Below are 14,705 nucleotides of genomic sequence, written 5' to 3'. Positions count from 1 at the left end.
GGCATATGGATTATCTTTTCGATTCTCCTACTTCACCTGTGTCCAGCCTGTATTTCACTGCCTGACCTGTGATTTCGATTGGGCCATTGATTTGTGTCTCTGCGGACCGGTTTCTCCTGACGTCGACTTTAATCAGCTGATGACTCCTATCATTACTCACGAGTTGGTTTGTCCTGGCGAAAGGATTATGGCTGTGGCATTGATGCATGGACTACTTGGTCCCTGGAATTTACTGGCGGCAGCACAGTCTTTCTTGGAACAGAGCTTTCTTGAAAACTCACCGAGCTGTCCTCTGATGGTGATAGAGGATCCGGTGCTGGGAGAGCACGTATGTTCTTTTCCGCTTTTAAATTGGATGGCTGAACTGTTTTCGGATGAAGACGGTGACTTCCTATTGGAGGCTGTTGCAGCTTATTTTGCATACACAGTTATGTCATAGACCTTTTTCATGTTTGATATGCTGAGTACTAGCATTTCATTGACAATTCATTGACTTATTTGTCAAGTTTTTATTATTTACCTTGCCTATTGGCTTAAGACTCGATAAAGTACTTGGCTGTTTTATTTTTCTTTAGCATTAAATTTTCCTAGTTTTTAATGCTTTACCTTGCGGACCGTCCACATATAAACTTGCAATCTGCTCTCATGAGATGGCACTTCTATTATCTTATTCAGTTCGTTTCCGGATCATGGGGAGGTGTCATCTAGGTCCTGGATATCTTTACACCGTGTTAAGTTAGCATGGGCTCATTACCGGTTTAAACGCCATTTTTCCTTTTTTGCAACTTCTGCACACGACACTTAGTTGTTGCTTTAGCTTTCCACCTAGTAGTTCATCGTGGTTTACATGAGAATAATATGTTATTGCTCTACTATCTGCTTTGCTTGTTAAACTATATCTGTACAGCGAGTGCTAAAGTTTCAAGAACAACACGATACAGAATTGTTATGAGGTCTGATCTCCACGACTTCATACTCATAACATAAGTGCAACTTCTGCCAATTCTGGGCATGAGGCGAGTTTTATATTGCTTTGCCGAACACACATACACAACAGTTGATGCGGTTCACATGAAGAGAGAGCTGGTGTATGCTGATGTGATTCCTTCAAATCTAAGACACTAAAGTATGGGCACGCCCTAAACCAACACAAAGAGACCTTCTTAGCAAATAATATAATATGTGTATTAGGGAGGGTGAGATATAAGCAGCCGCGGGCCGTGGAGGGAGTTACGGTGAGGCAGGGAGGCGGGGAGGGGGAGAAGCAGGGTGGAGCCCTCTCTACCTTGCCCCTCCCCCTCCCCGCCTCCCTGCCCCACCGTAACTCCCTCCACGGCCCGCGGCTGCTTATAAGTTATGCTAACTCTTATTCATTTACAGCATGTTAACATACTGTCACCATTCGCTTTTTATGTACTAGTAACTATGCTGGTAATTTTGCTACTGATAATATGTGTACTTCTATTATCTAAGATACTACGCCTGAGAAGACGGCATTAGTAAATAAACATTTCAAATACACATGTGTTCTTCTTAACTCCATGTTCTGGTTTCTAAGAAATATATAACGACCGACTGTTCATGAGTTCCACGTATCCTGAGGTACTATAAGTTCATATTCTGGATTGTCTAAACATTGAGAGTTTGTTATATCCAATGTGACACTGTACCTAGCTTGCTAAGGAGTTTTTGATTACTAACGTGAGTTTTGGGACACCCTAATTCGCCGAGGTTCCAATCCTCTGTCCACAGTTCTGTGTGAGAACAGAAACCCTGCGACAGGGGCACCCCCGACCCTTGCTGGAGCTTCATCACACTTGCGATACAACTCCAGCAATGCGCCACCTTTACGGCACAGATACATCACGCATCTGTGCTGTTTTTGCCCCATGATGCGCCACATTGTAAATGCAGCACACCATAGGTGACGGAACAGCGGCACAGAATGACTAACACATCCCTGGTGATGCGCCAGTCATCATAAATGTATCCCTATGCTTCTTATCTTGTTAGAGATGAACCGCCATATGTATCATCAAAGTTTTTTGCATTTCCTAAATAGCGAACTTTAAGGAATAAATAGCGATTCTTTACCATTCCTAGTTTGCGATTAGCTATTTGCTACAAATTACCCATTCATTTCCTTCATTTCCATAGGGCGGTTGGACTCACTTTTAGCTCGAACGGCTGAATGGATTTCCACGAAACTTGGCAAAATTGTAGGGACTGGTAGCCCGATGTGCCTTTGCTATGTCTCAAGATATATGCTCCAGTGGTTTTTACGAAAATTAACTTTGAAAAATATATATTGGGCTACATTGGCCTATATATATGTTGGAGCCCAAATGTAGCCCAATGTAGCCCAATGAAGCCCAATGTAGCCCAATGTAGCCCAAAGATGGCCGCCAGACACACAAAAAAACAAATGTAGCCCAAATATCAGCCAGATGTAGCCCAACTATAGCCCAGTGACAGAATGACCAATCAGCTTCGCAAACCTCCGTTACGCGAAGCGGAGCGCTGTTACAGATATATATCTTTTTTTGAACGTTAATTTCTCAAAATCCACTGGAGCACATATATTGAGACCTAGCAAAGGCACATCGGGCTACCAGTCCCTAATATTTTGCCAAGTTTCGTGCAAATCCATTCAGCCGTTCGATTATTATTATTATTTTTTTTTTTTGCCCCGCGGGGCCCTTTTAAAACCTCCACATCAAACCTAGGGGGTCAGCGAGGATCTACTATGCCCCCTTATAGTTATTTCCCCCTTTGTTTTGACCTCCTCTTGTCTCTCGATCCTACCGAGAGACAAGATGGCGGCCGCTACGGACTTTTTGGAATGTTGACAGACGCCGGAGAACCAATCAGCTTCGCTTCACAAAGCTCCGTTGCGCGTAAAGTACGCGAACCGGAGCGCTGCCTGGTCCGCTGTTACAGATATATATCTTTTTTTAAACGTTAATTTCTCAAAATCCACTGGAGCACATATATTGAGACCTACAAAAGGCACATCGGGCTACCAGTCCCTACAATTTTGCCAAGTTTCGTGCAAATCCATTCAGCCGTTCGGGCTAAAAGTGAGGCCAACCGCCCTATGGAAAACTCAATGTTAAAAACACGTTTTGGGACCCCCCTTTTTTCCCGGCCCCCCCTTGACGAACCCCCCCCAAATTTTCAAGGGCTGCTCAGAAACAAAATGTGCCATTTTCCTGAAAATTTCAGCCAATTCCGTCCACAAACGCCAAAGTTATTAGACATAGAATTTTCAAAAAACCCATAGAGAAAAAATCCTAACTATATATACCTACTGGCGACCGCCAGTAGGTAATATATATATGTATATATATATATAACATATAACATAATTTTTACGTATTACAATATGGTATCATATTTCTGTGCCTTCAAGAGTTTCTTTTAAAAGATCTACTCTTAGTCATTCCTACTATTCTGTTTTGAATCCTGAGTTTGTGCTTCTCCAGCCCAAGCACTCCTGCAAAATGCCTACACCACATAGTACCCTTTGTCTTATGTAACATTTTTTATATACTGACTTACACATATATTATTCAGTCTCTGTGTGTTTGATCTAAAGTGCTCCGACACCATATTCTGGTATTAGAGGCTCTATAAAACAAATGAAATACATGTGATAGAGGGGCTATGGAGAGATTAGGGGCACTGTTGGAGGGTGATAGTGAGGGAATCCTTGAAGAGTTCTTCAAAACACAACAATGTGCGTGACACCCTCTACTAGTGTGTGGAACAATTTTCTTGACACACCTATAGCTAATTCAGTCTCACCACCTACTGCTACACTCCCTCCAGGTAAAGACAAAGCAATTCTAAGAATTTGCCGAGGTAGGCTCACTCATGTAAGGTGACATGCATCGTCATTTGCCACCTCGTCCCACCCTGGTGAGGTGGTACTACCAGGGCGGACTCGACCTCAGAGTGGGGCTGGTCTGAGGGAGTTCTTAGAAATTTACTTATTTTTGCTGGATAAAACTTGGATCCAGCTCAATGAGTAAAAAATCCTTAGGATAAACCAAAAGTATCCTTTATTAACCCCTTTCAAGCTGGGCTAATTCCCCCGCGGCGCGGGGCACGGCGCCGCGGTACTCATGACGAGTCCAGCTCGTCATGTTGCACAGTGGAGCTGTGCTCATGACGAGCTGGACTCGTCATGACTACGCCCACTCCTGTAGAACGCCCGCACAAGTGGGGAATTCGCCGAGCGTGGGAGGGCAGCGGCAGTGGTTAAAAGAGACATAACACAGCCCATAAGGATAACATTCCCATTATAGGGACGTCGTTTATCTGCACGTTGTCAGGATCAGACTTAAGAACTTAAAAACAGTAACAAACGTGACTCAGTGACAGAAATGCAATCATTCAAAGCAGGCATGCAATTGCGAAAGCACACGTGATTGCAGGGACACCAAACATCACCCTACGCAATTTTCATTACCTAATGTGCAAAGGCAATTGCCTCACGTCTGTTCGGGCTGGGTGCTTCCTATAGTCAAACTCTATGTAAAGTGCTCTGACACCTTTATCTGGTATGAGGCTCTATATACCAAATTAAATACATGTGACAGAGGGGCAATGGAAATAAGAAGAGCATTGTTGGAGGGGGAATAGAGAGGGAATTATTGATGAGCCCCAATAAAGATGTTCTCTGTGGATTATGCTGCCCTGATGATTTTGATGATTTGATGATTTTTGATGATTTTGTTCCTGGGGACCGACATTGCAGCACTACTGCAAAACAGCCCCCAACTTCCAGCCTCCCGGGAAAACAAGATGTCTGGTTCTGCCAGTACGGCCTTGGGTCCTGCGAGGCCAAATATCAAGGGGCAAATTTACAAGCCCCTAGCGCCAGTTTTGCATCATTTTTCCCATGTTAAAAATGACGCAATAGCGGCGCAAGGGGCTTGTAAATCTGCCCCCAAGATTCTATACAAAGGCGGGACCTCGATAGGAAGAATACTGCAAAATGTGACTGCTACGGTGAACAAGCATCCTTACAAATGTAGGTACACGTCATGATTAAGGAACAAAAGACGCATTTGACATCAGGTCCTTCGTAGATGGATCAGTTTTCATATGAGATAAAAAAGCCAGGGTGAAGTTTCTAAAATAACTGCTGAATGTTAGGAGAGCAAAGGTTATAACGCAGAGATGGGTCTCGAAGAAGAAACTAACAAACATGCTGTAGAAAGCAAACCTATGCAACCAATATGAGAGAGAGAAAACCCAATATGAAGACAAATGGAAACATTAGTACATTATAGCACATTCTTCGAAAATTAACCAAGTCTTTAAAATTAAGTTTATTTGAGAACATTTTGAGCAAAATCTTGTCGTTTGGGAAGACCACAAGCCATACAAAGTCTCCGTGAACAATAAGCAGGGTGCGCCTGATTCGCAAACACATTTGTAAATCTACTCCCATGAGTTTTCACCTCTGTTTGGGTATTTTGGAGAGAATTTAAGGAGTACTCCTAAGAAACTAAGACAGGTGTGGTATGGTTGCACGTGCGTAAATGTATATGATGCAGATGCACAGTACACTTGCGTAAAGGCTTATCAAAAGTGCATTTGCATGTGATAACTTTTTTTATTCCCAGGGAAAATGTTTTGCATGTTTGAGAAACCCATTCCCCTGCTCCCCATCAGTCACAGAGACTTCACCTTCCACCTTGTGTGAGCATTTACACTTGCTTTTTCAAAGGATACATTTCTAACCATAGCCTGAGAGGAAATGAACTACAGAAAAACCTGTGAATACTCACTCACACTCTCTTGCTTGGGCGTGTTCACCTCACTACTCACCATGCCTGCAGGTACCGGTTAGGAATGTTATGAAGACGAGCAGCCCTCTCATTGTATTCGCCTTGGGATTGGAGGCAACAGATTTGTCCCTATCACCAATATCTGCAACTGCGCGATGATCCTCTACTAGTGAAATAGTCCTGTCTTAAGGTTGCTAAACCCCAAGTGTCAAAGGGCGGTTGTGGAAGGTGCCTCATTTGGAAAGGCACCCACTGTATTGCTGACACATGTGTGGTTTGCTCACGAGGAAGGGTGTCTGACGACATAAATCCCCGCCACCGAGTGAATAATACTTTCCTCCAAGTGCACAAAACATAGAAATTGGAGAAGTTCATATTGCAAAAATAGGACCTGCAAATTGAATGAACTAAATAGACTTAAAGTACGACTGTTGTTTCAGTAGCTGCGTATGCATTACACGTGGAATGTTTATTTTTGAAGTGCCACCCCAAATGGAGACAAATAATGAGGCAAACATCTTATAACAGAAACAGGAGATAGACTGGAAGGCAAACAATATGTTGCAGGAGACAAATAGTGAGACAAACATCTTATAATAGAAACAGAAGACAAACGAGAAGGCAAACAAAATGTTGGAGGACAGTTTGTTTGAGGGGGTACGGTAGTATTGAAGAAAAGGACGCTTCAAGCCAGGTAGTTTACCACGTAGATTTATTGAGGTGGTAAGTTAAGATACAGGGAGGTAAAGTCAGAGTCTAAGTAGGAGCCCCACCAGGAGCAGCTTCACTGCTGCTCAGCCCTTCATCCAACTGATTCACGCACGCACACATTCCAAACACTAACATTCCATCAAGCAGTCATTCTGGCTGAGCAGCAGCATACTACAGTACGGTACATAAGGCATGAGAAGAGCAATACCAATTAACATTCACAAGCACATCAGTGGAGAACTAGTGTAAGCTCTCTGGAGCATATTTACTTAGAGTTCTTGCATAGTAAAGCTTGCTGTGCTGCATGAATAGTAAAACGCAGCCCAGGGCTTATTTACAGAGATTGGCCTGCTGCTGGTGTCATCCCCTGTGCTGGCACACAAACAACCTGCTTAGCAAGTACACACACTCACATTGTGCTACATTGGCAACTGTGTGCTATCTAGTGTAGGATTTGTGGTGGAAGCATACATTCTTGTACACATTTCTTGGTGTAGACAAACACAGACAGAAGGTACCCAAGCGTTGGGGGCGTTCTATTTGCCGCAGCACATGTCTAATGCGTCGGTTTCTGGAAGAAATCAACACATTCCCCATGTTTGTGCGTGCTTTCCATAGGTGATAGTTTTTGATGCCAGGCATGGTCTAATTAGCTTAGTTGATCAGGCTTTATGTAAAACACGGGATTGCCACATAAGAAGTCAGACAAAGCAATATTTGAAAGATGGGCATTTCCTGGGCAACACATTATTCTTTTTTTTAGAAAAAACAAATTTTATTGTAGTTTCAAAGAACTTATACAGCATTAGACAGGGCACGGTTCTTTGCCAACTTACATAGCAAATGTATAGTGCCTCAGTACTCATTGGATTGTAATGACAGCATACAAAAACATGCAAATAAGACGTTTGGGGTCGATATTTACAATGAAATGTCAGAGTGCGGTGTTACTCCAAAATAGGTACTGCCAGGCTTCAACATTGTTTAAACGCAGGGATGCACCGTATTTACAAAAATATGGCGCACCCCTGCATTTCCCCTAGCTCTGGCGTCAAAAAAGTTGCCTAGCGCCAGCGCAGGAACCCTATTGCCATGTTGCTAGGGTGCCTGTGCTGCAGGGCCGATTGTTGATGTGCAGGAAGGGACACCTTTCTGCACATAAACAATTTTTAAAGGCAATTTGCTGTTTCTATGTGTGCTGCAGAATGCAGCACTCATACAAATAGCAAAATACAAGGAGAAATTAATAATTTCTCCTCGTATTGCCATCCTAAGACCAGGTTTTAACTGGCCTTAGTATTTTGGTGCTGCCCCATCCTTGTAAATATGGGGCAGTTTGAAACGAATGATGAGTGCTGTCGTGAAACGCCCACAGCAACACCCATTGCCCGCATCTTTGCCACAGTGGACTTCTGCGGTAGGGAGCATATTTACAAGGAGGGTGTTAAGCCACATAAGTGGCTTAACACCACCTTGTAAATATGGGGCAGAGAGCAACAACACCGGAGTGCCAGAAAAAGTGACGCTCCAGTGGCGTTAGGGGCTTGTAAAAATGCTTCTTGGTATTTTGGCTTCAATAGTCCCTCTCCTCACAAATATTGGCTGGTGCTGCCTGGCACATCTCTCTCTCCTTGCAGTTCCATATCAGCATAGTGGACCCGACCTCCTGTCCTCCCCCCCCCCCCCCCCCCCCCCCCCCCCCCCCAGGTTCCCTCCCTCCTTGGTTGTGCCCTGGTCTGCTCCAATTTCTGTAGGTAAAATATATGCCAGCATCCTTGTGCCATTCCGTGCTCCTATGGAGCCACGTCCCTCATGTCTCCTGAGTGCGATCTCCATGGGGAAATCTTGCTCTCAGTGTAGCTACCATTTCTAGGGGTACTTTGATCTCCTCAGGTGAAGATTGGTCAGGGTTCTGCAACCCATCTACTAACGTCACCCAAGACCTGGCCACGTTGAGTGAGCCATGACCTGGTTTGGCTTCACAGAGCCTCACTACACCCTCATAGCCTGCCTACCTTATCAATTCCCTTTTCTGGACCATCACCTGAGGGCCCCTCAGAGACTTCCAGTTTATGGTGATTTCTCACTTGGGAATGGAAAAAAAGCCAGATCTTGGAATTTGCTCATGCTCTTAGTTTTTTGCAGTGTGCAGGAACCAGCACAAAATACAGTGTCCAGGGGTGCACACGGCCTCCCTCTCATTGATCTCAGTCAGTACTCCAGTGTTGTTCTCCCAATAATCTGCTAACCTCTGGCATTCCTAAAACATGTATAAAAATGTGGTTCCAACTTTTCCACAGCTGGCTCCCTCCACTGAAAAGTGCTCTGTGCAGTACATAAAGACTGATAAGTTTAAAGATTGGGCGTTCGCTCTAAAATAGTCTCCCAGTCCCCTCTGAGATGGGAATCCCATAGTCATCCTCCCAGCAGGCTCTAAGGGTGCCTATGTCTCCCTATATACTTTTCTACAAACAGGTAACAGCTTTAGACATCCCAGATGAGGTAACCAAGTACCGGCAGCATTTACCATGAGGCGGTTCTGCCAAGCCTGTCCCTTAGTGTCTACGAATGGCCACGCCATCGATGAGGAAATGGCCCTGAGGTAGGCCATGTCTCAGGTGGAACTTCTCAAATGAGAGGAGCATTGCAGATTCAAATAGGGGCCCAAGTGTCATCGCCCTGATGGCCACCCATTCTGGCAGTTTCTACCAATCACCCCCCATGCGGGAGCTCCACCAGAAAACCCATTGGGATATCGGGGAATACAGAAAGCCTCACCCGCATCTTCTGCAAGCTTCTAGCCCAGCAGCAACACAGCACCTGTAATTCCATAGTGTCACCTTTGCTAGGGCTGCGAAGCCTAAGAAGCACCCTAGTCAGTCTGTGTAGGTCAAGAACAGAGGGGTCCATTTCCCTCCCAGTGGCATGTCCGCCCACTATCCACTCGTTTAGCCACTGAAGCTGTGCTACCAGATAGTAGGTCTCAAAGTCGGGGATGTCCAAACCACCTTCCACCACTGTCTCCAAAGTGTGGTCAGGGTCCGAGCTCCATAAGAAGCCAGTGAGAAGTGTGTCTGTATCACAGAAGGACGCCAGAGGGCTCCAAATCGGCAATACTGCGAAGAAATTCAACAGGCGGAGAAGAGCAATCATTTTTAGTGAAGATCCTCTGCCCACTGCCAACAGGGGGAGTGTTTTTCAAAATGCAATGCTGAACCAGAGCTCTTGTATGGCCTTCCCTACATTCCCCTCCAATAAATCTGCAGGATTGTGATAGACTAGACTCTGAGGCAGGGCAGTCACCTGGATTCCCACTTCAACGCCCTCAAACCATTGAATGGGGTTCTAGATGCTAGCATGGGGAATAAGCAAGATTTCTGCCACTTGAGTCGTAGACCTGAGAGGGAGCCAAATTGCCCTAGAAGATCCCGAGCTCCTGCCAGAGACCCCTCCGTGCTGTTGTAAGAAAAGCAAGTGGTCATCTGCGAATAACAAAATATGGTTGGTCTAAGCCCCCAGTGATATACCCTGATAATCATTCCTCCCCTTGCTTAACAAGGCAATGGCTCCATTGCTAGGGCAAAGAGTAGAGGGGACAAAGGGTAGCCCTGTCTGGTACCTCATTCCACACCGCAGCCTTCCGAGATGATGCGCCCTGTGTGTACTCCGGACGAGTGGTCCGTGTACAATAATCTGGTCCAGGCCACAAACACCTGTCCTAGGCCAAAATGCATCATCCCACTAAAGATGAAGGCCCCTTTTAGGCTATCAGAAGCCTTCTCAATGGTCACTGCGAGGATCACTGCCTTTGCTTTGCCATATGTGTAGGCCTCTAACAGTGTGAAGAGTCTCCGGATGTTAAGTGCTGTATTGTAGCCTGGAATGAATCCCGTCTGATCACGGTGTTTAAGGATAGGCTTGTGGTGGAGAAGTCAGGTGACTAGGATTTTGCTGGGAATCTTGTACTCGATGTTTAGCATCGATAATGGTCACTACGCTTTTTTGTTAAGGGCTGGCTTACCCAGTTTCAGCCAGGGGAAGACCAGGGCCTAACGTGTGGAGGGTGACAGTAATCCTGTGCCTCTAGTGGCCTTGTAGATGTCCACTAATTTGGGGGCAGGTCTCCCACATAGCTGGAATAGAACTCAACTGGTAACCCGTCTGTGCCAGGTGTTTTGTTCTGGGCCATGGATTTTGTGGCTGCACGGATCTCCGGTAGCATGTTGTCACCCCCCAATACTTAAGACTCCTCAGGTGTAAAACTAAGGAGAGTTACATGCACCAATGTCATTAGTCCTACAATTAGTGGAACTACAATAAAGAGTAGAATAATATGTATAAAATTCATAATTGATGTGCTCCGGCTGATAGAGTTTGGTGCCCTAATAAGTGTCTAACTCCCATATAATCTAGCCCCTTTTTGTTGGATTCACAAGCCACACTTGTATTGAGCCATTGCGGTCTCTCTCTGCATTTGCCTGGACCATATAGTTCTTATAATCAAAACATCTCAAGCACTCGACATACTCTGCAACTTTCTCTTTGGCCTCCAAGAGATCAGTTTGTACTTCTGGGTGTCTTGGTCTGCGTTGTTCGAGAGTCTACAAAGCCACCTCGGATGACAAGGTTACCGTCAGCAAAGTCCTGCTGACACCTACCTCTGATCACAATCTTAAATGCGTCCTACTCCACTTGGAGAGATGAAGCGGAGCCAGTGTTTTCAGCAAAGTAATGTTTAATGGCAGTCCCAACCATGCCATGGGAGAGCAGTTCCTCCAGCGCCTACGGCCCGTAAGGTTTCTGACGGGATGCAGGGCTGAGCTCAGTCCCAACCCAGCCCTAGCAACAACGGAGTATGATCAGAATCGGTTCTGGAGAGGTACTCAGTGGTCCAAACTACACCACAGGTGTACATAAGAGAGCAACAAGGTGCAGATGCAGTTTATGAATGAAAAGAAAAGAAAAGAAAGAATAGTCCCGTTCCCCTGGGTGGTGCCAGGAGTCAATTAACCCCCATTCCACTTGCCAGGCATAGATCGCATGGGCTACTTGGATTATTGGGGAATCTCACAGTGGGAGGTTAGAACGATCTAATAAAGGATCCACTACACAGTTATAATCTACCCCTAGAATGATCGAGCCCACTAAGTGGTGGGCTAACACCCTCGAAAGCTCAGGAAAATGTTTCATCTGGTCCACGTTCGGCCCATATATGCTGCCAATGGTGATGTCCCGGCCATCGAGCCGTCCAGTGACCACAACATAGTGTAAGCCCAGAGGAACTATCAGGTGCCCAGTTTTTTGGACAGAGACCCCAGATCATATCCATACCTAGACTCCTTTCGCATAGGCTGAGTATGTAGTTTAGAAGGCCTGCCCTTGCCACCTGTGTTGCAGTGTTGCTCCCTCTTTGGCAATGAGGTGTGTTTCCTGAAATGGCGCTACCTGAACCGTATATCAATTAAGATATGAAAAAAGTTTATGCCTCTTGGTCATTGTATGCATCCCTCTAATATTCCAAGACAAGACTCTGTACAACATGGGGGTCACCATTGTGTATGGTAAAGACAAATTGAATGACACCACCAGGCTCTGATATCCCAAACATAGGGAACCACTCCATCCCAGAATATTAAGGAATACCTATACAGGGCACTCATCAAAGCAACTAGCAAACAACAAACTCCGCAACTCCCACACCCCTGGACAAGCAGGTCAACCCCCCCATCCAAACAGTCAGTCAACTCACATGCATTCATTGGTGCACCCACAGTAAACTCTAAGAAATGGAGGTAGTAGCCATCCAAAAGCACCACATCATGCTTACTTCTACCTAACTAGATAAACTAAGGGAAAGTATGTCTTTGGGAGCCCCAACATCACGTGCTCACATAATAAACTGAGGGCTTTCCCACAATAACCAACATAGATCTTACTGTTCACCATCTCCATTAAATGCTGTGCCAGGCATGACTTTAGGTAGTTCACTGTCCGAGTCCTCAGTTGAACTTGCATCATGAGTTAGGTCTGAGTCCCTGGCATCACCCTCACCCAGTAATAAGGCTGGACTAGTACTTCCTTTACTCACTGCCGCCACCATTTCCACCGCTCTCTGTAGTTCTCTCTGGGCCTCTGCATCGGATGGGGCTCCTCCGTGGACATCTCCACCTAATCGCCTCAGTTTTTTCTGCTTGTGTGCATGTCTCGGACCCCCCCCCCCATTGGGGCCAACTTGCTGGTGCATCTCAATCCAGTCCCACACCTCCAGGGCCCACAACCCGTAGTTGGTCAAAGAATAACTTGGCATAGTGCAGGCCCGTTTGTTGAAGTTGCCTCCCACAATCTAGTAATGTAGACCGCTGTCTTTGGACTTCCTTTTTAAAGTCTGGAAAGATCATGACTTTATTGATGTCCTCTTTAGCCCTTGCCTGGGCAAATATGTGATGGCGGTCCCTATAATATAGGAGTTGGCAACCACTGGTCGCGGCCGCACGCCCTGCAGGTGCAGTCGAGACGACACCCTGTGCACCTCCTTGCGTAGCCATCTCTCAAGGTATGCCAGCATGTTTCTCCCCTTGATGCACTGTGGGAACCTTAGATGTGATTATTATTCAATCGTGATCTATTTTCGATATCTTCTGCTCTGACCGCTAAAGTCCAGACTATGTGTTCCATGAGTCTGAGGGGATATCCATGATCACTCTCTTCATACTCGTGACTCTTTCCATGAGGCGCCAATGATCATCTTTCAGAATGCTCAGGTCCATCCCCAGGGTATCAATCTTCATTTGCAATGCTTCTCTAGAAGCAGTAATGGCCTGTAAAATGTACTGGAGAGTAGGTCCCTCCAAGGGTCCAATTTAGGATGCTGGTATTGTACCCCCTAGCACACAGTGGGTCGCTGTGCCCAGGAGCCTAATTTCCCAAATCCAGATCCTTTTTTCTGGTGACTTTGCCCATGACTACGAAGGGTGTGATTGGGAGCTGAGGAATCCTTAAGGACATTCTTATTACTGCAGTGCAGGTTAAACAGTGTCTCCGCGCGAAGCAGCTACGCCGTTCAACTGACAGGATGCAGAGGCTGAAAAGCCAGGCTGGGGCACAGGTCTTGTTTCTTGACAATGGCAGTGACTCAGAAGAACTCACCATCAATGCAGCTCAGGAAGATCAGCAGGGCCTGTCCCCGGGATGGTGGTATGTAGGCCCGCTCCCCCAGGTCTCGCCAGGAAGCCTGCAATACAATCACTTAAGAGCACGTGGTAAGGGCCCCCAGTGGGCCTCACACAATGCCGAGCTCTCACAGCCTTTGCCGCAGGGCCCTACCAATTCTGGGTACCCATCTTGTCTCTCCTTCTTCCCACAGGCAACAGGGCAGTTTCAATCCTCGAACTGTGCAGCACTCTGGCCCTGGGGTTTCATCCGGCTCACCTCCAGAAGGATATGCACAGATCATCAGAACTAGTGGCCAGTCAATGCTTCTCTAGGGGCCAACAGAGGCCTGCCCAGTCACACCAAGTACTTTTTTGACCACCTGCTTATATATGCCACGCTAGCACCTACTTTATGAGGCAAGTTCAAGGGGCGGGATTCTCATTGCCTCAGGGTTCTAACTGTGTTATGTATGGGAGTTTCCTGACAAGCCGTGAGGTGAACGGCCAACGCGCAGCACAGCTCCTTAGCGCTACAGCGCCCTACCACCGCCGTGAGGGGAACGGCTACCAGCAACCACAACTCCCAGGTGCCCCGGCGGCGCCAGTGACGCCAGTGACGCCGCACGAGCGCCCGGAGGCGCTTCAAAGAGCGGAGCGCCCAGAGCTCCGGGGGGGAATCCTGACAAGCCGTGAGGTGAACGGCCAACGCGCAGCACAGCTCCTTAGCGCTACAGCGCCCTACCACCGCCGTGAGGGGAATGGCTACCAGCAACCACAACTCCCAGGTGCCCCGGCGGCGCCAGTGACGCCGCACGAGCGCCCGGAGGCGCTTCAAAGAGCGGAGCGCCCAGAGCTCCGGGGGGGAATCCTGACAAGCCGTGAGGTGAACGGCCAACGCGCAGCACAGCTCCTTAGCGCTACAGCGCCCTACCACCGCCGTGAGGGGAACGGCTACCAGCAACCACAACTCCCAGGTGCCCCGGCGGCGCCAGTGACGCCGCATGAGCGCCCGGAGGCGCTTCAAAGAGCGGAGCGCCCAGAG

General features: G+C 46.9%; 1 protein-coding gene across 2 annotated transcripts in view; it reads right to left on the bottom strand.

The window, feature by feature from the left end:
* Positions 1-14,705, bottom strand: part of SIGLEC15 (sialic acid binding Ig like lectin 15) — a 213,663-nt gene that overhangs the window by 168,109 nt on the left and 30,849 nt on the right. The window contains exon 1 of one of the 2 annotated variants that reach the window (XM_078677251.1): positions 5,842-6,001. The exons of the other annotated variant lie outside the window; for it this stretch is intronic. Within the exon in view, the coding sequence (XP_078533377.1) occupies positions 5,842-5,893 (52 nt within the window). The 5' untranslated portion in view covers positions 5,894-6,001. Of the gene's footprint in view, positions 1-5,841; positions 6,002-14,705 lie in introns of those variants that run through there. 2 annotated transcript variants of the gene reach the window in all.

Source organism: Lissotriton helveticus, chromosome 2_1 (genome assembly GCF_964261635.1).
Source record: "Lissotriton helveticus chromosome 2_1, aLisHel1.1, whole genome shotgun sequence".
NCBI classification, from domain to species: domain Eukaryota; kingdom Metazoa; phylum Chordata; class Amphibia; order Caudata; family Salamandridae; genus Lissotriton; species Lissotriton helveticus.
The sequence above is the reverse complement of the archived record's forward strand: the minus strand, read 5'-3'. Positions and strand labels throughout refer to the sequence as shown.